This window comes from Coenobita brevimanus, chromosome 14 (assembly GCF_032717465.1).
Source record: "Coenobita brevimanus isolate Jiangsu-jjx chromosome 14, ASM3271746v2, whole genome shotgun sequence".
NCBI classification, from domain to species: domain Eukaryota; kingdom Metazoa; phylum Arthropoda; class Malacostraca; order Decapoda; family Coenobitidae; genus Coenobita; species Coenobita brevimanus.
The window spans coordinates 17,839,299-17,865,266 of record NC_136967.1 but is presented as its reverse complement, the minus strand read 5'-3'; the positions used below and the strand labels follow the sequence as shown (position 1 = coordinate 17,865,266).

The 25,968-nt window shown below is 40.7% G+C and overlaps 1 protein-coding gene across 1 annotated transcript; it reads right to left on the bottom strand.

The window, feature by feature from the left end:
• Positions 1 to 7,308: 7,308 nt before the first annotated feature.
• Positions 7,309 to 25,543, bottom strand: LOC145389462 (uncharacterized). The gene is made up of 6 exons (XM_080264760.1): positions 25,436 to 25,543; positions 11,478 to 11,576; positions 10,683 to 10,795; positions 9,370 to 9,488; positions 9,094 to 9,173; positions 7,309 to 8,628 (listed from the first exon to the last, which is right to left on the bottom strand). The coding sequence occupies exons 1-5, from the start codon at positions 25,439 to 25,441 to the stop codon at positions 9,130 to 9,132; spliced, it is 381 nt and encodes a 126-aa protein (XP_080120886.1). The 5' UTR covers positions 25,442 to 25,543; the 3' UTR covers positions 7,309 to 8,628; positions 9,094 to 9,129.
• Positions 25,544 to 25,968: the final 425 nt, after the last annotated feature.

Here is a 25,968-nt window from a genome sequence, read left to right as displayed (position 1 = left end):
GGCTATCGTGTATCGTTCGTAATACTTGGGGTATCATGTCATTAGGTACTATCAATTGGTTATTATTTCTTTGGCGTTTTGGTTGTCCTGGGTTGATCTTGTATCAAGTATTATTGACTATTGTGAATTGTTCGAGTGGTACATGTAGTTTGGGTAATTGTATGTCATCTCCGCTTTCTAACTTGTATATAACTTTAGACCATATTGGATCAAGTCTTTGTGCTTTTGCGATATCATCATGGTTTGGGATGTCTCCTTTGAGATCTAATGCCGCGACCTGAATTGTGTTCGGCTTCCTAGATAATGCGTCGGCTACTAGATTCATTTTGCCTTGTATATAATGAATATGTACGTACATTATAGATTTCGATCGTACATTTCCATCTTGCTCTTCTCCCAGATAGGAGTTTTTTTTTTAAACATACCCACTAGCGGTTTATGGTCGGTGAATAAGTGTATTTCGTAACCATATACCAAATCTTGAAACTTTTTTAATGCAAAAACCACTGCAAGTACCTCTAAGTCTGTAGTGCAATCATTTTTCTCTGCATCTTTTATTTGTCTGCTGGCAAATGCAATTGGTTGATTCTGTCCTCTTTTATCTTCTTGCAAGAGTACAGCCCCTAATCCTTTAAGAGATGCATCTGTACAAATAATAAATGGTTTTGTGAAATCAGGATATGCCAAACATGGTGCATTTGTTCGTTTTATGTTTATTTTGTAAAATGTTTTTTTTTCTTCTTCCCATTGGAATATAGCATATTTTTTGAGTAGTTGGAATAGAAGAAAGGCTATATGAGAGAATTGTTGTACGAATGATCTATAGTACCCGGCTAGACCTAAAAACTGTCTAACTTCGTCATTCGTAGTGTGTTCAGGAAAATCTCTCACTGCTTGTATTTTGTCATCAGTGGAGTGAATACCATTAGCACCTAGTCTGTGGCCTAAGAATTTTATTTCCTTAAAGCAAGATTTGCATTTAGAGAGCTTAATTTTTACACTGCCTGTAGCTTGGTGTTTGTGATCGTACCCTTGACATGTAAGAGTAGGATTAATTTCTGGAGATGTTCTGTGATATCTTTTGCTGCGATTATAATATCGTCAAAATAAACAAATATTCCTTGTCCTAAAATTCCGGACAATACGTAATTCATAAGACGCTGGAATGTGCCCGGGGCTGTCCTCAGTCCCATGGGCATCCTCCTATACTGATAGTGTCCTCTGTTTGTGGAAAAGGCAGTGTATTTTCGTGACTCCTGTTCAACAGGAATTTGATAATAACCACTTACCAGATCGATCGTGGAAAATACATTATTTTCTGGTCCAATATTCTGAAGGATGTCGCTTAGCAATGGCGTGGGAAATCGGTCTGGGACAGTGTGATTGTTTAGTTTTCGGTAATCTACTATCGCACGCATTTCTCCATTTCGTTTGGGCACGAAGGATAATGGGGCATTCCACGGGGAGACTGATGACTCAATAATTCCAAGTTTTAACATTTCATCGACATTCTGGTTTGCGAGTATACACTGAGATTGTGGGATCCGGTAGGCCGGTACGAAAATAGGTGGTGTATCTGGGTGCACATTAATCTTGTGATTAATCAGGCTAGTACACCCTAATTGTTCTCCGGGTAATGCTACGGTGTCCCTGTGTGTTTCCAGCAGGGTTAACAAATCATTTTCTTCATCAAATTCACCTGAGTGAATTAAATTCTCTTTTATGCTTTCTCTATCCGTAGATTTTATCTCACTTGTCACTCCAGCTACAGCTTCCTTCACAGGGGGTAGGACATTTTTCACTATTAGCTATACAAGTCCCCTTTTTCAACTGTACTTCCCCATTCATGTGATTAATAATGAATATCTGAGTTTGTTCTTTTTCGTTCATCTGACATAATGCGTTTTCTACTGACAATCCCTTTACTTTACATAATTCTTCTAAGACAAGAACAGTACTATTCCGTAACTTGCTCTTTATGGTAACTTTCATATAGGAATTAGGTGGTATAACTAAATCATTGGTGAGATGGGCGGGAAAAACTGATAAATAAGTACCGTTACTTGGGTCTCTAGTCCTGGAGGCTGGGGAGGGGGGGTGTAATTGGATCTATACACTCATCTGTTTGTGTATGTTTGTTTAAGCTTTTAATATTACCAATTCTTTTTTGGTTCTCTTTTACTAATCAGTGAGGACTCTGATGGTATTACCTCTATGAATTCATTGTCAAAGTCTATTCCATTCATTTGTGAAAGTAAAGTTATTTTCTTTGTTCTCATAACATATGAGCTTTAACTGCTAAGTTTTCAACGCTATAAAAAATGCAGAGATTGGTCTTGTAGTCTCTGTGAAACTGATGTTTAACTGTATCATACCTTTTACTGTTATTTGTTTGCCATCTACTGTATATAAGTCTAAATCAGATTCTTCCAGAAAAGTTACTTTCTTCTTTTTTCTAAAAAATCTCTTTATTTCTTTTTGTGTTATTAAGTTCACTGGAGAGCCTGTGTCTAAAAAATAAGGAAACGTTTTGATCCTCACATACAGCTGGTATCTAGATACACTCATTTCTCAACATGCCTCCTATGTGAATTTTAGACTTGCTTTTCTTTACATTTGTTCATATTTTCTCGTGACTTGATCTTCCCCCGATCTGAACATAGACACTAATTTTTCTACTGTTTTGCAGTTACTGGTCCAGTGCCCTTGGCACGATGATGTCTACAGTAGCGACCAAATCCTTGTGTCTTTTGTCTATCCTCTTTTGTTTTGATAAAGCATTCATTCTTTGTGTATCCCGGTTTTGCACAATAATGACATAGAATGGACCTATCTCCTGATTGTGATCTGTGAGATGACTTCCCATATTTAGTGGTGTCTGTGGCGCAAGATCTGCTCTGGCTGCGTGGAAACTTATGAAACTGCCTGTAGCTTGGTGTTTGTGATCGTACCCTTGACATGTTTGGTTGTTTGCTCTGCCTGCTTTCGGTTCGCGATCGATTTTGTTCTCTGTTTGAGGTAGTTGTAGCTGTTTTCACAGCTGATACTGTCTCAAACACTCTCATTCTACCAGAATGTGATTGTGTTTCGATCATCCCTGCTTTGCTACACTGGATCTCTACCTCGTTCATTAAGTCTAGTAAGCACACGCCTGGGGTGTACGCGATCTTCTTGGCGATCTTAAAGGCCCTATCAGGTAATTTACGCAAGGCAGCTACATAACCAATGATGTCCACGTTGAGGTCTGGGGACATCTTTCCATCTCATGTTATCCAGTTTGAATTTTATAAGGTAGCTAATAATGTTCTTTTGATCGTGGAGACATCAGCAGTTATTTCACTGAGCACATGATTTATAGTGTGCTCCCTCACAAGATCTACAATCTTATGTACTTCTGGGATTATACCTGTCAAAAAGTTCATACCTCCAGAAAATTTCTTCAAAAATTCAGTTTTAAATTCATCATATGTCTTAGCCCTGAGGAGCTTATCTGACCTTAGCAAGTCTCCTGCTGGACATCTTTCCTGACTAATCCAAGAGGAAAAAACATCAATCTTCTCTTGGTCATCTTTAATGTGCCTTTTTATGAAGGTCTGTTTGCAATGATTGATCAATGAAATGACGTCAATGCGATCTTTTTCTGTGCCAGAGAAGTTCGGGGCACTTTTATCCTCATGATAAACGAATATCTGAGCTTGATCTGTGGTATTCATTTTCACTGGTTACTCTGTTAATTTAACTTGGACTTGTTTATCGTTGTGTGAGGGAATAGTGGAACAGATTTTCCCTGAACGATGAGCTATATCAAGCATATTTTCATAGGTATGCAAGGCAGAGACTATAAGTCCTCATTCGCTACGTCACAGGGGGTTTGCCACTCATCATCTGGAACTAACGTATTTGTTTCTTTATCTTTAGTTTGTGATGAATTTTGTAGGATGGGTGTGTTGCCCTGGTGCTCTCCTAATTGTGTATCTGCAGTGGGCGCTAACTGTGTATCATCTGGTATTAACATGGGTGGAGGCAAAAATATTCCTGTCATATCATTTAGCTAAAAAGAATTCATGTTGCTAAGGTATGGTGTTATGAAATACGTCTTTTGTTTATGTCCTAAATGAATAGATGAGTAAATGAGTTGTAATAAATGGTAGATAGTGAGTGTATAAGTGTATATATAAAAAATAAATAAAGGAGTTGATTTTACCTAATTTAAGCACTGAGAAGAAATGAGTAAGTATAATTACACCCACTTGATATAGATTGGAGAGGCGTGTCGAAGCAACTGTCGATCTCGGAAGATAAATGCAGAGTTGAATGAAGATCTCCTCTCAGTAATTCTAGGGCTGTGTTGATGGACGATATTACTCAGGAAATTCCATGGCCTGATGAATGTAGTGGTTAACAGCTGTAGTCACAGGCGAACCTCACCATACAAGTAGAACGTCAAATTACCACTCAATACTGAGGAAATAAATGAGTATGAGTAGAAGCTATAAAAATAATGAGTAATGCGTAGTGGGTGAGAAGTGCCTGGTGTCAGTCACACGTTGATTGGCGTGGCATTGTCTCAGCAAACACGCATGGTGATGTCGTCTCAGCAGATATACATGGTGACATCGGCTTCCCGCACTGATAGCTGTGGTGAGTAACCGAGTAGCACTGAGTAACCTGAGTGAGGAAAGGTAAGATGCGTTATAAATGTGGCTCTGGTGTTTTGCCGTGTGTCTTGACCTCTGTGTCAGCGATGGAAGTAGGGAGGAGAGAGTGTTGGGGTTTTAGTGCTTGTTGCTCTGTTCCTTCTTTTCCTTTACTTGTTTTGTTTTTTATTCTTCTTGCTGCTGCTTGAAGTTTCGTGAAGAAGATTACAGAGTTGTCTTGTAGACTTGTTATTTGTAGTTAATCATAGAGCTTGTTGATCCTCACTCGTAACTTGTCGTTGCTACTGTATGCTCGTAGACTCGTAGACTCGAAGACTCGTTCTTCTTATTGTATACTCGCTTGTGGTTACTTGATCATAGAACTGTAGTAATGAAGAAGCAGCTGTAGAACTGGAGCTGACAGTTTTGCCTGCTTCTGTAGAAATGGTGTTTCATAGACGTAGAGTCGATCGTTACTGCCACCATTTAATGTTAGAGCTTCGTAGCCAACATTTATATATATGTAACTCTTTAATCTTGAAATAGGTGAGTCTTGAGTTTTGGTTAAAGTTATTTTGGTAATTGAAGAGCAGGAGGAGTTAAAGATGGATACAGGGAGTTGATCTTGAATTATTATCTTCAGAAAAAGTCTAAGTTGAGCAACGTATGTATTATACCGGGACTTAATATACTAACTAAGTCTAGTTGGACCCCTCTTCTTATTCACTCTCTCCACTACCTGCCGGTTCTATGGCCAGTCCCCTTCTGAGCTCAGATTCCTACATTCTCCTTTAGCAGGGGCCATGTCACGTGTGCTATACTGTTGTTGAAATATTCTAGAAGCCTGTGTGTGTGTGTGTGTGTGTGTGTGTGTGTGTGTATGTGTGTGTATGGTCACGAGGCACTGTTCGTGGGTTATTTTGCTGGTGAGAGGCATTCTGGAAAGGCGCTAACGTCATTTCCTTTTGGCCTCTAGGTTTGACATTGACCTAACCTCTAGAGTATATATGTATGTTGCTAGCTATTATGTATTAAGACATTTTACAGTCCTGACACATGAGCACTTACTAATTTGTCAGGGGGTCAAGAGATTCGAGTGTGATGACTGTGGGAAACTGTTTGTTAAGAAAAGAGACCAGTTCAAGCATAGTCACACTCACACACAAGAGAAAACCTTCCATTGCAATCAATGTGGTAAACTGTTTACAAGAAAGTGTAACCTAGATGAGCGCTTATTGACACACTCTGCCCCGAAGTATAGCTATGGATGTGAGGAATGTGGGAAAGTGTTTACAAAGAAGTGTAGTCTGAATAGACTCTTACGCACTCAGGACAGAAAGGATTTAGGTGTAGTGAGTGTGGTCGGAAGTTTCTTCATAAGAGTTACCTTGATGAGCACCAGTTGACCCATAGTAGATTTAGAAACTTCAAATATACTAAGTGTGGAAAACTGTATACTAGGAAACGAGACCTCAAGAAACACATGCTGACTCACCCTGGTAGGATGAACCTAGACTGTGGTCAGTGTGTAAGTTATTTTTGTAGTAAAAGTGATATCACTCAGCACACATTGAATCACACCAAGAATACTCATCTGTCAGACGATGGTGATTTTTTTTTTTTTTTTCAAGGAAATCGAGAAGATAATGACAGCTGAGAATAATGCTGGATGACAGGAGAAATGAAATTCAAACATTAATTACGTCTTATAAACGGAAATAATTTAACATCCCAACTTAACAGAGAAGAGAAGTTGGTATTCAGTAAAATAAAAGATTCCATTTTGTTCAGCTGGCTGTCTTCCTAAAGCCTTTCAGGGTGCGACTTGAGTTTTAAGAGTTATTTTCACCTGTGAATGAAAATTAAGGTTTGTTACAAAATTATCCTGATAATATGCCATTCCATTTACAATTACAGTTGATTGCTGTGTAATGAAACTTTTGGTTAATCAAAATTTTTATCACATGGAGGTCAGTTTACTTGTGCATTACTGGATATGCCTGAGTCCACAGTTATTCCCTTAATGCTACTAGACCATCCATCAATCCATCCATCATCTAATCCTGTGTTGCCCCATGATGAGCGTAGGAGCCCGGGGCTAGGCAAGTTGGTCCTGACATTTAAGATGAGAGTGACCAGCCTCACTCATCCCTGAGTGGCATTACGTGGGCAATAAACCCCAACCATTCCTTGGTTATAAACCTGCACGGCTCAATCCGATTGGAGCGCCTTAATTGCCCACTAAACCACCAGGCGCCATGCTTTGGTTATATGTTTACCAAGCGTAGTAAATGGTGTCCTGGGATACAGAAAACCATTTGGCTTATCACTCCGTGTAGAGTCACATGCAGACAGAAGGAGGAGGAAAGAATGAAGAAATGAAAGACAGAAGAGGAAGCATGGAAAGAAAGAAGTGGCCTTCCATGCCAAGTAAATCGCAATCCCTTCGTTTCCCTCTACCATATTTAACTTTGATCATCCATATAAATAACCACACATTTCCACACACTTTGTGACCCTGTCACTTTCTACATGTACCCTGTGCTCTAAAAAACAATCCAACATCAACAGCAGAGCAGTAAGATGGGCAGAAGCAAGATACTTGAAGAAGTAGAATGTATTTTGTAATTTTTATTTCATATTAGCATTGCCAAGAAAAATAAAGAACTGATAATCTATTACTTTTTATTTCAGAATGTCATTCCTTGACAGCCATATCAACATATTTCAATTACCAGGATTTCTTGCTAGTGATAATGTAAGCATGTGAGAATTGGGAAGAAACAAGTCTGACAGTCAGATGATGTAAGCCAAGTAACTGTGGAGCAAATTAACTTTTAAGTGGCAAGGTTAGAGTGGATGTGGGTATATTTTTACTTTATTTACTTCACAAGTCGCTACCAAGTTAAACAAGCATCCATTAGCTCATAAGCGGAGGGAAAATAAACGGAAGAGTACTATTACTCTGCTATTTGGAAATCCTCAGAGTCAGTACAGTAATAAGCTGAGAGACACTTGTCTGCAATTCTGGCAATGGATTTTCTTTTTCTAGGATGTGCTACGGAAGAACATAATGGACATTCTGTAAGTGTGAAGTAGCTGAAGTAGAAGAGCAGACTAACTTTATCTTGTGATGGTGCAGCAAGGTCTGCACTGAGCTGGTTCTACAGATGGTTTAAATGAATATGGCTTTACTTTCACATCATAGGCAACTAAAGCTGTAGGGGAAAAAAAAAAAAAAAAAAGGTATTTGTACAGGTAATGGAAGGAATTTCTACTTCAAGTGTAAATGCTGACTGGTGATTCATGTATGCTATTTGTCCTGTGCATCTCGCTAATTTCATCCACACAGGATTGTTATTAGCTCTTTTGTTCTCAGCCAAGCCACTCTTTGTCACCCTCCCTTAGTTTCTATACATGTACCTTCTTTTTTTTTTTTTAACATTAGAAATGGTTTGGAAAAATGACATACTATCAGTGCTAAAACTTATAACTGGTGCTTTTGCTCTAAAATATATTAAACGTATAATCTGTTAACCAATGTTCTGAATAGTTTTCTTGATAGTATTAGATTAAAGCTTGTCATAATAATAAGAGAGACAGACTTGTAGTGAAAGTTTTTTTAATGTTTGATTTTTTAAATATGTGGTATATTGGCAAAGAATAATAGCTATGATAACAGTAAAGAAATTGCCAACAGAAACTTATAGGTACAGGAGTACCTGGATGTATACATGCAAGAACTACCTAATGAAAGCTAAACAATGGTCCTGTTAGATTTTTTTTTTTTTCAAATTATTAACATAAATTCCTGAAGTGCCAGTTATGCATTTGTGGAAGAGTAGTACATCTGTGAAGAGGTCAAAAGTCTGTATTTGAGTTCAGTGATTAGGTCCATATCCATCATCCATGTTCAGTGATTGGGTCCGTATTGATGTCCAGTGACGTGGTGTCCAAGCCTTCAGTGACAACAGCTTTCAGGACTGCCATTCTGTAATCAGAAGCAGTCCAATGTAATACTAAAGATAATCAAGATTAAAATTTGATTTGCATTATAATATTAACTTATTCTGTCCGAAGACTTTTTTTTTTTTTTTTCCAGAACCTTACATTCAGCATAGAGCACCCTAGTAGTGAATGGGTGTTTGAAGGCTGACACTAGTGGTTGTTTAATGTGGCAAATCCAGAATAACTATGTGGCTACACCGCTTGATTATGCAAACGTCCCTCAACTTCTTCCTTACCCCCTCAAAAGGAGGATGGTAGACTGAAGACGAGCAGTTTTAACCTACAGTCCACTGAATTTACATTTAAGATGTGCCATGGGACAAAATAACAACATTATGCATGATTAAAAATAATGCAGTCTTCTACTGTAGTTATATTCATAGGCACGTTGGTGTAGGAGGATTTTTTCTGTCAGCGTAATGAAGAAAAGATGAATTACTGTGCTTACAAGTCACTGCCAACTGGAGAGTAGGGCTGGAGGGTCTTATTTCTTAGTTATAATAGGACACAGTTGACTTGGCAGACAATCTGTAGGAAGAAAACGAAGGCTATTTTTTTTTTTTTTTCTGACAAGGATGATACATTTTTTAGGCAGAGACAAATATACAAACACGTGAACGTACACCTCTCGCTGAAAAAAAAAAAAAAAAAAAAAAACATACAGTACAGTGAGACAGACAGACAGACAGACAGAGACAGAGATACTAAGGTGTTAAGTGCTCACCAAGGCAGCAGACACAGTCTTCATAATCACACAAGCCCTCCCTCACTTCCTTGCAGTACTTATCCACCTGTGGCGAACGAGAAAAGCACGTCCCCCCTCTCCTGGCACACTCTGTAAGCCTGCAGAGTTGAGGTGAAGGTTGGATTACTTATGTGAATAGTTATGAGTTCTTTTATTCATCTTAGTAAGGGCTTATCGAAGTGGTGTGTTTGGGCATGAAGACAACATTGTCTGTTGGCTAAAACATATTCTGATTTGCCAAGCTGAGAGGAAGGCTGGGTTACTTATGTGAATAGTTAATGGGTTCTTTCAGTCAGCTCAGTAATGGCTTTTTGAACTGAGGGGGAGGAGGTCAGACACAAAGATAGCACTGCCCAATGGCTCCAGCACAATCAAACCTTCCAAGCTGAGTTGAAAGATATACTGCGAACCCCCTCAACCTGGATGATGTGCTCTTCAGTTTAGTCTTGCTCCTAACTGAAGATTTTACTGACCTTGAGAAAAGCGTCTCATACTGAAGAGATTTATTAATGCTATATCTAAACTCCCATTTCAAAACGTCCATTATAAGCTGAAGGAAATCATGAGATGACGAGAATAAAATGCAAAAAGATGCTCTACGGCTCAGAGGATTGCGTAATTACTGAGTCCTTGAGCCTGATGATTTAGTTTTTGATGTGGGAGTGTCTCCTGTAGCGCTACCCTCCCCCGCCATGCCCTCTACTACTCTGCCCTCCCCTACCCTGTCCTTCTCTACCCTTTCCTTCCTTACCCTGACCTCCCGTCCTTTACCCTCCCTAACTGCCCTTTCATTCCCTTCCCCAGTCAGTCAGTCCCACCCTAAGGATAATCACATGGAAGGTGCTAGTGAAGCTCTGAATGATGCTTCATACTAGCTGCATAAGAATTCATGCACAAGGGCTGATATTCCCGTCGGGTAAGGAAGCTCTCTAACACTTTTCCTAAGCGACTTACTTTTTTGTTTATTTCACCATACTGTCCTCTTGTGTGTTCCATAAATCCTTTCAGTATTGTCATATTCTGCATAAATAACGTACAAAAGGATACTAACTAACCATATCCAAAATTAAATCGCTACGGAAAAGCGTCCTTAACCGACGAGAATACGGGCCAGGGTGCTTCACTAGCGAAGTCTCATAAGATCTCACATTTGCTCCTTACGTACAAGAATCCGAATATCACTCACCCTTTGCCATAGCATCCAAGACAGTCGGAAGATGAAATATGAAAAACAAATCGCTTACGATGTGCTACGTATCGTCCTATGCCATCAGGAGTTTAATGTCACTTACTTTCTGCTATAGCAAATCAATGGTTCTACAGGGAGCGCCCTCTCTTCAAGCCCCAACACTGTGTCGTCATCCACCTCGAATTCTGCTTCTGTTTCTTCCATCGCCATGAGATTCTTCGCCACAAAAGAAGGGGTTATTGAAGTAAATAAATAAATAGAATATATATATATATATATATATATATATATATATATATATATATATATATATATATATACATATATATATATATATATATATATATATATATATATATATATATATATACTGTATATGAGTCACCCTGGAATGCAAATCTAAGATCAAAATAGCAGCATTAAATTTGTGTTCAATCTGTTCATCATCCTACTCGTAACTAGACACAGTTTATCTCTGAACTAAACAAAGTAATAAAGGAATAAAATAAATGAATGTGAGTAACTCTAGAATCCAAATGTAAGATCTGACTAGGGGAGTTAGTCTGAGTTCATTCTGTTCATCAACGTGCCAATAAGATACAATTTATCTCTGAACTGAACAAGCCCCGCCAGTAATGACAAAAACATCACTATAACTTAATCAAATTATAAATAAGAAGGTTCACTGCAGATCCTGACCATAGCCTTGGAGGGAGAGTGTTAGCCAGAATGAACCCTTCTTCATCCTGACGAAGCACGAATGGCATAAGAGGGGGAGTGTTTGTAGTGAGTGATGTTTGTGACAGCCCAAGCGATGTAATGGCTGTGTGTGTGTGTGTGTGTGTGTGTGTGTGTGTGTGTGTGTGTGTGTGTGTGTGTGTGTGTGTGTAAGACTCACCACAGCCTGAGATACTCCCAACAAGAGGGTCAGGCAGAGAAGCACTTTCATCTTGGCGGTTTGGACTCCCTTGTTGCTGTTCTGACTGTTGACCAACTTCTGAAATGATTTAAGGGCGGTATAATAGGTGGTGAGGATGGAGACTCAGACAGGCTAGAGGAATATGTGCATGAGATGGACGGGGAGAGGAAGAGGGGGAGCCCAAGGGTGAGCAGGGACGGAAGCAGGGGTGTTGCCCTAGTTGCCCGAGCAACATCCTTCTTTCCTGATTAGTTGTCTTCACAGTGGGAGTGATTTTTCCATTCCAATTAAATTTTCTGTTTCACTCTCTAACGGGGCCCAGGCATTATTCTTGTCTTCTAGTGTGAATGCTTGTCATGTGTGTGTGTGTGTGTGTGTGTGTGTGTGTGTGTGTGTGTGTGTGTGTGTGTGTGTGTGTGTGTGTGTGTGTGTTTCCAGGATATGTGGACCATAAATTAACCTTGGATAGTGTATTTTAATGCTGATGATGATGCTCTGTGTAAATACTGTTGTTTATTCGGGAAGGTTTTTGTGGGTGGAAAGTTTGTGACACAATACTGGAACATGTACCATATGGGGAACAGTGACTTGAAAGCACACAGTGGCCTCTTATATCACATGGAGACCCAGAAGAGAGCTCAGGATTTCATGGGTGTGATGGAACACCAGAAACCTGCCAGTAATGCACAGTTGAATTCTGCCACAGCAGAGAGAACTGCTACAAACAGGAAGGTGATGGAGTCTATCAATTACACAATTATTCTCTGTGGGAAGCAGAATGCGGCACTTTGTGGACGTGTAGAGTCAAATAAAAATATCTTCAAAGAATTAGACCGAAATCCCGGAAACTTCATCTCTTTCTTGAGACATCGAGCCTGAGGCTGTGAAGATCAACTCTCCAGTCATTTACGGAAATACAGTGGGATTGGCGCCTACACATCGAGAACAGTCCAGAATGAACTGATTTCTATCATAGGTCCCCAAGTACAGTATAGTTTTATCACTAACGTCAAAAATGCTTTTCTCTATTTGTGCAGACGAGGCAGCACGTGTATCCAACCATGAACAGCTCAGCTTGGCTGTGAGGTATGTGGATTCCCTCGACAACATCCAAGAAATGTTCATGGAGTTTGTTGAGTGTGATACTGGGACAACCGGACGTGCCATTGCTGACAAACTAATGTACACTATAACTGACATACAAGGACTCGATTTGGCGAATCTCCGTGGGCAGTCTTATGATGCAGCAGGCAACATGGCAGCAAACTTACACGTTTTTTTTTTTTTTAATTCGAGGAAGAAGGAACCAAAGGCTGGGCCAGTAAAACGTTCCTTCCAAGAGAAAAATAAAAAAATAAACAATACATATGAGAGCAAAATTCAAGATCCATTCATTTCGAGATGCCTGGACACACTGCGTTTGAAAGTCTGGAGATCATAAGAAGTGGGAAATACAGACAGAGGGAGACAGTGCCAGAGTTGACCTGGTGCATAAATGAAGGACTGGGAGTAACGGTTAACTCTTCCATTAGAGGGTTGGACAGAAAAGGTATGAGAGTTTGTTGCTAGATGCGTGTTATGCGCCAGTCGTAAAGGTGGAGGGATGCAAGCAGACAGTTCAGAGGAGCAGTGACCATTGATGTAGCAACAGAAGAGATAAAGAGGCAACAGTGCGGCAAAGAGACAGAGGATGAGGGATCCAGTAAGAGGAGGAGAGTTGATGAGACAAGTAGCCTCTGACTCCACCCTACTGAGAAGAGCTGTATGAGGGGAGCCTCCACACACATGAGAGTTGTAATCTAAACAGGGATGAATAAAGTCCATGTATAAAGTCAACAACCGTGCAGGGGTAAAGAAGGCATGGAGTCGGCTTAGCACACCTAATCTCTTGGAAGCAGATCTTACAAGAGATGCAATATGATCTTTCCAAGATAAGTCACGTGTGAATGAAACCCCAAGCATGTTCAAGGATGATTCAGGATTGAGCTGGATATTATTAAACATTAGTGGGTACTCCTGTGGAAGATTTTGACGGGTTGATAGGTGTAAAAACTGAGTCTTTGATGCATTAAAAACAACAAGATTATTTTTACCCTAATTAGAGATACGAGCCAAGTCAGACATTTGGTGTGCCATAGCCTCAACCCTTGTTTGTTGAAGTGACTGCTGAGCTGGACATTGTGGAAACCGAATGGAAAGGTGAAGGGTGGAATCATCAGCGTACGAGTGGATAGGATTAGATGGACAGCTTAGAAGATCATTGAGGAATAAAAGAAATAGAGTTGGTGATAGGACAGAGCCCTGAAGAACACCACTGTTGATAGATCTAGGAGAAAAACGATGGCCGTCTACAGCAGCAGCTATGGAACGACCAGACAGGAAGCTATAGATGAAGGCACAGAGAGAAGGACAGAATCCATAAGAGGGCAGTTTGGAAATTAAAGATTTATGCCAGACTCGATCAAAATTCTTTGAAATGTCAAGTGCAATGGCGATTATTTTGCCAAAGTCCCGAAAGGAGGATGACCACGAGTCTGAAAGGTAGGTGAGAAGATCGCCAGTGGAACGTTTTGACGGAACCCATACTGACGATCAGAAAGAAGGTTGTGATAGGAAAGATGCTTTAAAATTTTTCTGTTAAGAATAGACTCCAAAACTTTTGAGACACAGGATGTTAAAGCAATGGGAGGATAGTTAGAGGGTTGGGAATGGTCACCCTTCTTCAGGACTGGCTGAATGAGAGCAAACTTCAGTAAGAAGGAAAGGCACAAGTTGAAAGACAAAGGTAAAAGACTTTACCTAGGCAGAGTGTAAGCACAGAAGCACAGTTCTTGAGGACAACTGGAGGAACTCCATCAGGTCCGTATGCCTTAGTATCGAGACTAGTGATGGCAAAAAATACATCGGCTGAAGACATTTTAATGTCAGCCATGAGGAAGTCAGAGGGGAGAAGTAATGGAGGAACAGCACCGGAATCGTTTAAGATGGAATTGGAGGAGAAAGTCTGAGCGAAGGCATCTGCTCAATCAGTAGAAGAAATAGCTACAGAGCCATCAGAGTAGAAAAGAGGAGGGAAAGATGATAAAGTATTGTTGTATTGTTGTTAGAAAGGTTTTTGGCAAGGTGCCAGAAGGAGCTGGAAAAATTCGAGTTGGAGAGTTGAGAGCATTTAGTATGGACGAAATTATTTTTAGCAGCGCGAAGAACTGACTTAGCACAATGCCGGGCAGAAACATAAGAATGATGTGATTCAGGGGTGGTTTGACTCCAATACCTTTTATAGGCCCTCTCCTTGTTGCAGACAGCATTAAAACAAGCGTCATTAAACCAAGGCTTTCTTACATTAGTCAAAGGATATGAGAAAGGAGTGTATGCTTCCATGCCCGAGAGAATAACCTCCGTAATGAGCAAGGCACACTCAGATGGCTCCCAGCCATGGAAGCAATAATCATTCCAAGAAAAATAAAAGAATTACTGCCTGAGGGCCTTCCAATCTGCAGCTCCAAAGTGCCACAGAGAACGTTTCTTTGGAGGGTCCACAGGCCGTACCAGAGTGATAGGACAGGTTAAGGTAATAAGGTTATGATCGGAGGAGTCCAACGGAGAGAAAAGATTAACTGTGTAAGGAGAAGGATTAGTTGTGAGGAAGAGGTCAATTATGTTGGAGCTCACTCCAAGGCGGTCAGGGATATGGGTAGGGTGCTGTATAAGCTGCTCTAGGTCATTAAGGAGAGAAAAGATATAGGCTTGTTTCATCAGGTGGATCAGTGAAAGGAGAGGAGAGCCAAAGTTGGTGGAGAACATTGAAATCTCCTAGAATGGAGATTTCAGAGAAAGGAGAAATGGATAGAATGTGTTCCATCGTAGAAGTATGATACTCGAATAATTTTTCATAGTAAGTAGAATTTGGGGATAAGTAAATAGTGCAGATATATTTAGTCAGAGATAGACAAGAAAGCCGAAGCCAGAGAGTAGAGAATTTAGAAGAATCAAGTTCAGGAACACGAGAACAAGATAGGTAGTTGCATACATTTACACAACATCCACCTTTGGCTTTGAAATGAGTATAGAGAAAGTAGGAGGATACAGAAAAGGGTTTACTATCAGTTGCCTCAGACAGCTGAGTCTCGGTAAGAAAGAGAAGGTGAGGTGTAGAGAAGGAGAGGTGATGTTCGACAGAGACAAAGTTAGAGGAAAGGCCGTGAATGTTGCAGAAATGAAGAAGTGAGTTAGGCAGTGGATCCAGGAAGCTCAAAGATTCGTCACCGGGAGAGGGGCCGATGGTGGGAGCATTTATGTTCCCCCTCCCCCGGGGGCTCCGAGGCAAGGTGTGGGTGCGCCATTTTCCTTTTTATTTTTAAATTTTGAAAAGGAACTGTAGCGTGTACTGTGCATGTAGATTGGTGTTGACAGATACAGAAACTTGTATTGGAGAGCATGCTGGCCTACTCTCTGTGTTACTGAAACGTCAGGAACTAGTCCTGAGGGCTGATGAAATGAGAGCTCCTGCACTTCCTGTCATCAGCATTCCATCCACCTTGGGAGTACTGCTCTGCTCGACTGGTGCTACAGTCTATTCGAGTTCTCGAAGTAGAGCCAGAGGAGATTTATATTCACTGCAACTCCCGTTAGTTCTACTTATGTATAATGAAGGCTTCAAAGCCATACCAATGTCCAGTATGTTGACTGTCATCAGTGAAGCGAGCATATTTGTTAATAACTCTCCAAAACGCCAGAATCATCTAGAGGGCTTCATAATGAGACCTGATGACTGCCAAACCAACCGAAACAAACAACGCGATGTTTGCAGAACACTTTGGATCGAATGTTATGATGCTAGGGAAGTTTTCCTGGATCTACTACCTACAATCATCGCATGCTTGGAGGATATGATGACCTCACCCAATGAGTGGAATAGGGACTCTATCAGTGCCGCTCGAAGCTTGTGCCTGTCTATTACACAGTTTGAATTTGTGTTCTCACTGACTGTAACCAGTAAAGTGTTGATGGCTACGAAAGGACTGTGTAAGAAACTACAAGTTAGAGCCACTGACATCATCCGTGCTTATGAACATGTCGATGATTTCAAACACTTGGTTAGTTAAGTGAAGGTAGATGTCAATTCTTTCCATGAAAGATGCTTTGAGCAAGCAACAGACATTGCTGGAACATTCGAACTGGACGTCAAAGACCCCAGGAGGTGTGGTAGACAGACACTCCGAAACAATGCTCCTGCTGAATCTGTAACAGACTACTACAAACTCAGTTTTACCATCGCACTACCTGATCATTAAGACCAACAGTTGAATGAGAGGTTTTCTTCAGTCCAGAAGAATGCCATTCAGGGAATGCAGATTGTACCTGCAGTTCTCCTGAAATCTGACATTGGAATCAAGACGTTAACTCAGCAGCTGGCAACATCATACAACCATGACCTCCAAGAGAAGCGTCACTAGAAGTCGAGCTTAGGAATATGAATGAGGAAATGGAAAGCATGGGAGAAAGAAGTACCTAGCAATCCACGAGATGCTTTGCCATTTGCAGATGAGGAGTTTTTCACAACCATCAGGATCATCTTACGCCTTGTATGTACTATTCCCGTGACCAGCTGTAAGAATGAGTGAAGTTTTATTGCCATGCGTCGGCTGAAGACCCGGCTCAGGAGCACGATGACAAATGAACGCCTGACCAGACTTACTGTAATGAATATCCACTATGGTGTACCCATCGATATTCCAAAAGCCATTGGTGTGTTTGCAAGGAAACACAGCCGACCAATGCAATTTGTGGATCTTCTCTCCAACCATGTTAATGAGTGGCCACAAAATAACTGAATGTGATTAAGAGTCGAATTGTATGTTATTTCGTTCAGCATATAACATGGAGCTCAAGACAGTTTTTGATTATTGTAATTGGTTTATTAATCTATTTTGTTACAGCCTATTGAGAATTATTGTATGTTTTTATCCCGATGATAAACAAATATAACTATACGTTTCTTGTTTTCTATGTAAAGTATGAAGAGTATTGCACTGAACAAACCGCAGGTGTGTGAATTTTCACTCGAGCTTTACAGTTTTTGCAATATCCAAGGGTAAATAAATAATATCAAGTGGCTCACTACATTATTCAGTAACATTGTGAAAGAGCTGCGGAAAAACCAACGGGGTCCACAAATCCCCTAAATAATATTTTTGGCTATTGAGACTAAAGGAATCTTGAATAATGTCAACAAAAATTTGGGCAAAAAAAAAAAATAATAATAATAATAAAAATCCTGGGTCAGTCCCTGGTGAGGGAGGGATGGAGTGGAGAGGTATATGGTGGAGAGGGAGAGGGTAGACAAATGGCAGAGGACAGGGAGACAAGGAGACAATCTGTTTGTCGCCAGTCTTTGCAGAATCAAGGCATTGGCAATAAGTAATCTCGTAAAGGGTGGCCACAGGCAAATTGCCTCCACGTCGCATTCCATGTGGCTGTCCTTCCTCCAAGTCACACACTGAAGATACATCATTTAATAAAAAAAAATAAAAAAAATAAAAAAAAAGAATCTTGACTCCCTTTTCAAGGTTACACTCCATAAAGGATTGAAACCCATACAATTTACCTCTCTGAAATGCCCAACTTCGATCACAGAACAAACAGCAAAAATCTAAGGCAACCCAGAGCAGCTTAAAAAAAAAAAAAAAAAAAAAAAAAACTAGACTGGTTGGCCCTGTTCCATCAGGTGAAAACGGGCCTATAAGGCAAGGATACATTCAACCCTCACCTGTGTGGATGAGCTTCGAGGATATCGTTCTGGCTGGCGAGTGAGCTTCCATCCGCCTCAGACTTTCTTATATCAGACCCCCAAAACTCTGAATTATACAGTTTTTCATTTCAAACTCAGAGCTTTCATTTTCATATCAAACTCAAATCAGTATTAATAAATTTTGGCTGAATATTAATTTTTCAAGCACGTATAATCACTGCCAGCAATTACCTTATCCATAAATGCAGGTTCAAGGTTAATTTATCAAACATGTAGATTCACTGACAGCAATTAACTTATCGTGATGAGATACCACCCATCTTCAGCTCATTAGATTATGAAAAACAGTAATAAATCTGGTTGAACGTTAATCTTTCAAGCATCAAGACAGAAAGACAGCAATTAACTTATCGTGAGAAAAATTCCATACATATTTAGCTCTCATTAAAAAAAAGGTCACTATCGGCAACTAGCATCGCCGTAAGATCCAGTGGAGCTAATTAGTGAACATAAACTACCCATATCTGGCTCTCATTAAAGATATATAGATATGGTTCAAGCAACTAACATGACCAGGAAATTCATTGGGTAAAGGCTCGTTAGCGTAGTGGATAATTTGTCTGCCGTTCGTGTTGCCGTGTACAGTAAATAATTTGATGCCTCATTAGATACATCTCTTAATCGCCCCTGTCTAGCGTAATTAGCTGTTTTGGAAATAATTTTTGTATATCCACAGCTGAAGCAAGAACTTACCTTTACGTGTGAGATGGCAAGACTGATGCCCTCTCTTTCTCACGTTTATATCCATCCTTCTCTTCTCCTCTCTCCTTCTTTATCCGGTATTTCCCATCCTTCTTCCCTCCTTTTCTCTCCTTCCTGTTTCTATCCCCCCCTCCATCCCACCTCTCTCTCTCTCTCTCTCTCTCTCTCTCTCTCTCTCTCTCTCTCTCTCTCTCTCTCTCTCTCTCTCTCTCTCTCTCTCTCTCTCTCAAACTTCCCTTCCCTACTTCTAACTGGCCATAACACCCCAAAAGGTATTGCTCCAGGTGTGACTCAACTAATTTATGGAGAGCAACAGGTGTAATTAGCTGGTCTCGTCAGATGCCACAACCGCTCCTTAAGTTAAATACCGCTCTTAATTTGATCAGGGGGCATCAACTAGCTCATTAGACTGATTACACTGCTTGACCTAAGTTTCCTTGCTGAACACCTGACCTCTGTAACCACTTGGATTGGCATGAGCGGATGTACACATGTGTGGGAACTATTTTAAACATACATACGTTCACATATTAACCTCTCTGTCTACCTCTCTATCGATCAATCTGTCTATTTTCTGTTGTTGATGATGATGATTTTCATAGGCGTCCTTTAAGGTGACGAGGTGAAACTGACGACGTGACGGGTATCTGAGGGCGTGACGTCAGCATCCAATGCCGTGGGCAGCGTGCAAGTGTTTCTTTCCAGTGACGCAGGTTCTCTTCCTTAACGTCCGCTTCCCACTTGCTTTCTCCTCACCTACGTTAATCCAGTTCCTGTTTTTCCTCCTTGTACCTACTTTTTCTGATTACTGTTTTATAAATGAATGAATGAATGAATTAATTAATTAACTAATTGGTATGTAATTTATCTAACCGTTCCCTTGTCTGTCTTCACCAAAATGATATATGTACATTTTCCCCGGCTTATATGATATGTACATTTAGGTCTCTAAGTACGTATCTACATTTTTTTTTTCTGAGGCTCGTAAATACAGTTGTCTGCTACACATATTTTCTAAACTCACAATACGTGGAAAATTTTTGTCACATTCTTTTCTTACCTTGAATTAATCTTTATTTTCTCTTTATTTGATAGAGCCTTATAATCGTCCTCTCTCTCTCTCTCTCACACACACACACACACACACACACACACACGCACTTCTACTGATAAAGCAGATCTCTTCGCACAGACTTTCTCCTCCAATTCCACCATAGACGATTCCGGTGCGGTTCCTCCATCACTTTCGCCCTCTGACTTCCTCATGGCTGACATTAAAATTTCTTCAGCTGATGTATTTTCTGCTATCACTGGCCTCAATACTAACAAGGCATATGAGCCTGATGGAGTCCCTCCTGTTGTTCTCAAGAACTGTGCTTCTGTGCTTACACCCTGTCTAGGCAAACTCTTTCGCCTTTGTCTGTCAACTTGTACCTTTCCTTCCTGCTGGAAGTTTGATGTCATTCAGCCAGTTCCAAAGAAGGGTGACCACACCCAACCCTGCAACTATCGTCCAATTGCTTTAACGTCCTGTATTTCAAAAGTTTTCGAGTCAATTTTCAATAGAAAAATTTAAAGATATTTTTCTTATCACAACTTTCTTTCTGATTGTCAGTACGGGTTCCGTCAGGGACGCTCCACTGGCGATCTTCTCACCTACCTATCAGACTCCTGGTCATCCTCCTTTCGGGACTTTGGCGAAAGCTTTGCCATTGCACTTGACATCTCTTAGGCTTTCGATCGAGTCTGGCATAAATCTTTAATTTCCAAACTGCCATCTTAAGGTTTCTATCCTTCTATCTGTGCCTTCATCGTTAGCTTGCTTTCTGGTCTTTCTATAGCCGCTGTTGTAGACGGCCATCGTTCTTCTCCTAGATCTATCAACAGTGGTGTTCCTCAGGGCTCCGTCCTATCACCAGCTCTCTTCCTTTTATTCATCAATGACCTTTTAAGCTGTACATCTAACCCTATCCACTCATATGCTGATGACTCCACCCTTCACCTTTCCATTCGGTTCCCGCAACGCCCATCTCAGCAGTTGCTGCAACAAACAAGGGATGAGGCTATGGCACACCTATTGTCTGACTTGGCTCATATCTCTGACTGGGATAAAAATAATCTTGTTGTTTTTAATGCATCGAAGACTCAGTTCTTACACCTATCAACCCAACAAAATCTTCCACATGTATACCCATTAATGTTCAATAATATTCAAGTTAATCCTGCATCATCCTTGAACATGCTTGGGGTTTCATTTACTCGGGACTTATCTTGGAAAGAGCATATTACATCTCTTGTAAAATCTGCTTCCAAGAGATTAGGTGTGCTAAGCCGACTCCGTTCTTTCTTTACCCCTGCACAATTGTTGACTCTATACAGGGGTTTTACCCGCCCATGTGTGGAGTACAACTCTCATGTGTGGGGAGGCTCCCCACATACAGCTCTTCTCAATAGGGTGGAGTCAAAGGCTTTTCGTCTCATTAACTCTCCTCCTCTTACTGACTCCCTTCAACCTCTGTCTCTTCGTCGCACTGTTGCATCTTTATCTCTTTTCTATCGCTACTTTGATGGTCACTGCTCCTCTGAACTGTCTGCATGCATTCCTCCACCTCTACGACGGGCACGTAGAACCGTCTAGCAGCAAACTCTCATCCCTTTTCTGTCCAACTCTCTAATGCAAGAGTTAACCGTTACTCCCAGTCCTTCATTTATGCAACAGGTCAACTCTGGAACTGTCTCCCTCTGTCTGTATTTCCTGCAGTCTATGATCTCCAGTCTTTCAAACGCAGTTTGTCCAGGCATCTCGAAATGATAGGATCTTGAATTTGGCTCTCTATTGTATTTTGTTTTTTCTCTTGGAGGGAACTGTTATTGCGGGCTCATGGCCTTTGTTCCTTCTTCCTCGCATAAAAAAAAAAAACACACACACACACACACTACACGCCACTTAACCTCACACTGCCGCACCACACACACCACATCACAAACATCACACTACACGCCACTTAACCTCACACTGCCGCACCACACACACCACATCACAAGCATCACACTACACTCCGTCACATCACACATTGCCACACCTCTTAGGGCACCACATCTAGCTGGCCTAGGAAATTTCTTAACACCTTTAACCTCGTGATTCATTTTGCACATCACACCTTAAGAGTGGTCTTGTATTTTACTGATGGAATCTATGTCAGTATTAAAACGATCTAAAGTAGTAAACGAGATGAAGTGTAATATGCACAATAAATTGCTAAGGAAAAGGAACAATGAAGCCTCCTATGCCACCTAAAATATCTCCCCCAACATTGCCATGTAGGAGACTTCCTGGTATTTTTTCGTAAGCTCCTTATATATATATATATATATATATATATATATATATATATATATATATATATATATATATATATATATATATCGCCTTAAAAGTTTCCCTTATATGTTGCCAATATTGTTTTTAGTGTCGAGAGTTTGTGGATCAGTTATTATACATGAGGATTAAAAGATGTAATAGTCAGAATAAATCGCTAAGGAACAAGCGTTACGAGCCTCCGAAGTTTTCACGGCCATCTAAAATACGACCAGCTGATGTAAGAACTTCGTTGCTCCACTTCTTTAGTGATTTATTTTCGATTCTGCACCTTGACATTCCCTTGCATGCCATTATTATTGTTTCAACATCCACATAGCACACATCTGCAACACACAAGAGGATACTGATGTGCTTGGTGTGAAATAAATCGCTAGAGAAGAGGCGCTGAGAATGTCCACTGCCATCCAGAATCTCCACCCACACTTCCCATTCCCACACCTTCCCTTTCCCAGTTCCCACAGGCTTTCCTAATACCTTATACCATTATCAGTGAGTGTCGTGGTATCTGTGTCATGTCCTTAGCCTGATATTTCCATCGTCACACTTTTTTTTTTTTTCTACGGTGTTGCGTTTCGTAAATCATTGGACAGCGTGATTCATTCCAAGAGACAGCCAGTAAATATTCGAATTAACAAGTTTCGTGGAGAACATAGATTATTCCAAAAGACAGTCAGTGAATATTTGAATTAAAAAGCTTTGTAGATAACATGAATCGAAAGGCAGTCAGAGAATTTTCGAATTAACAAGGTCCATGGACAACATGAATCTTCCCAAGCGAGAGTCAGTTAATATTCGATTTAAAATTTTCGTGAACAACATGAATCATCCCAAGAGACAGCTGGTGTGCGAAAGTGTGGTATGGAGAATGATGAGGCCAGGGTAATGACAGATTTGAGCTGGAAGGAAGCATTTCGCATGAGGCAGTGTATAGCAAGGGTTTGGCGCTTCTGTTATGTCCTGGTGAAGTGAGAGTCGTCTGAATTACTCTAACCGATGGGTGGTATGAAGTGCGCAAGTGTGGATGTGCAGGCCTGTGAGGTGGTCAGGAGTCTGTGGGCTTGAATGATGAGTGAATGGGAGAATGGCTCATTCATTCCAGGTTGCTTTGGTTAGTTTCTTCTAATATATGTTTTTCTATTCTTTTTTTTCTGCTTCTTTGAATCCTCCCTCACCACATTTAAGGGTGGAAAAAGAGGTGTGGATGATGATAAGGAGGAGGAGGAGAAGATGTCTGTCATGTTAAATTCTTGTTGCACTCAGAGGATTTTATTCAGCTTACGAGAGGCCTCTGCTATTGATGGAGTTATTAACGCCATTAGTATGATGACGTATTACTGTATCTTATTGTTGTTATCTTCTACTTATGAAAGACCTCTCGTACGAATGGGGTTTGTGAAGGCTAACCCCTCCAGTTTGAAAGATATTTCCGAGGTGACTCAAACCGTCTGTAAAAAGCAAATGTAAACTACAAAGTGTGTCATGGTAGTGAAATGGGCTTAGAGTATACGCGTATTTCATCCAACCAGCTCGATAGTCTCTAATAAGCTGATTAAAACTGTCTGGGAATAATAATAATAATAATAATAGTAATGATAACGGAAGTAGCAGTAGGAATAGTAGTAGTAGTAGTAGTAGTAGTAGTAATAGTGGTACCGGTAGTAGTAGTAATAACAGCAGTAGTAGTAGTACCAGTAGTAGTAGTAGTAGTAGTAGTAGCAATAATAATAATCATAATAATAATAAAAGCAGGCCGTCGTAGTTCGGCGACTGAATAAAATCGTCCAACAAAGAGCCTGCCATACCAACGAGCATACACGTAAGCACAGGAAGACCACTGTGTTGTGTGGCACTTTGTAAAGCAGATGTGGGAAACAGTGAACTGGTTGTCATCACTGTTATGAGCATCGTCGTCGTCATCGTCACCATTCTCCTCCTCCTGTACCTCCTCCTTCTCTTACATCTCCTCCTACTCCTACTCCTCCTCCTCCTCCTCCTCCTCTTCCTCATCATCATCATCATCATCATCATCATCATCATCATTATCCTTATCATAATTCTCCGTCTCTTCCTCCTCCTCCACATCCTTATCATCATCAGAATTTGTTTTCCCACTGTATGAAGCATAAGGTGGGACATGCAGAAAAATCTTATTGCTGTTTTTGGAACGTAAATCAAAGAATGTGAAAGCTCCAATTTTACCTTTGAATGTCCCTTAGAGACACTGAGGTTAACACGACACGCTGGACTCTCCTTATGACACTACATGAATAAACTGAGGGCAACTGCAAATATCGCTGTCTCCCCTTTCATTAACTAGCTCATAGTCAGGGCAACTTTACTATTGTATTCCAGGTACAACAACCAGTTTTATTCAGCTGGGAGTGGGTCATACGAACCCGACAGTGTTACCGTGCTCAGTACGATAACCCTTAGATTCTATTCTTGCTACTTCCAGATGATCTTTAGTTAGGGGAGACTTGTCGTAATGAAGAGGCTAATAACAGTGTCCATTAACCTCTTCATTAATGTAACGCCTAACCGTCTCACGATTTTACTCTGCTTAAGGGAGACATCTCGCAGAGGGGCTACAAACAAATTCCACAGATGACTTCTTGCCAGGGACGTCTTTCTAACTCTATCTTTGTTACCGCCAGATAGTCTTACTCAGTTTGTGGAAGACGTCTCGTAGTGAAAGAGTTAATCATTTACAGCATGCAGGGAAGCCATGGCAAGCATTTTTTTTCTTTCACGGAATGACAATAAAGTCTAGAATTAAAGGTAAATGATACACGAAAAGAAATAACAACTTGCGAAAAGAAAAAAGTTACTGTAGTAAAGGTTTGTGTGTGTGTGTGTGTGTGTGTGTGTGTGTGTGTGTGTGTGTGTGTGTGTGTGTGTGTGTGTGTGTGTGTCAATAAGAAAATAGGAGTGTATATGTGAGATGAGTGTGTACGGCAGAAGAATAAAATGTGAGTCCATAGAGGTACGTATGTCAGTGTTATTGGTAGAGGGCCTAAGAATTATGTCTGGATAAGATCTTACCTTCATGTATAGCAGTACACCACTCGCCGCTCCATTACAGTGGAATCTCCTAAACGGCAGATTTATAATGCGCGGCTACATCATGCAACAGTTTGCAGTATCACCAGCTCATGGAAATTTCACTAAATTCGCGAATGCAGCCTCAAAATTGATGCTTTTCCGAAACCTCGTGTAATATGCGCCGCCATTACCTCAAGCCCGCGCATCTGACTGGGTGTTAACCAATCGTAGTCAAACATGGCAATTGTTAACCAATCATATTCATGCATGGCACTCACCATAAGCCAATCACAGCTCTCCCCTCTCGCACTCTGCATGAAGGATGCGCACTTGACACCCCAGCACCTGGCAGAGTGCATCGGCTCCCTGTTGTTGGCTTGTTGTTCCGGTGGGGTGAGAGGATTTTTTTTTTTTTCCCTTCGTCCTTCCTTCAACTGCTCAGTGCTACCAAGGCCGATCGTCACCCTCGTATGCCTACAACTTCTTCGAGGAAGGAGAAGAAAAAGCCGTCGTTACCTTACACCCAAAAGTTA

Bases quoted from the DNA above. Each gene is read 5' to 3' on its own strand.
- LOC145389462 (XM_080264760.1), bottom strand. The intron at 9,489-10,682 runs GTAAGTGACATT...TCAACTCTGCAG, and splicing joins TTGATTTGCTATAGCAGAAA to GCTTACAGAGTGTGCCAGGA. The intron at 9,174-9,369 runs GTGAGCACTTAA...TTCTTCCTACAG, and splicing joins AGACTGTGTCTGCTGCCTTG to ATTGTCTGCCAAGTCAACTG.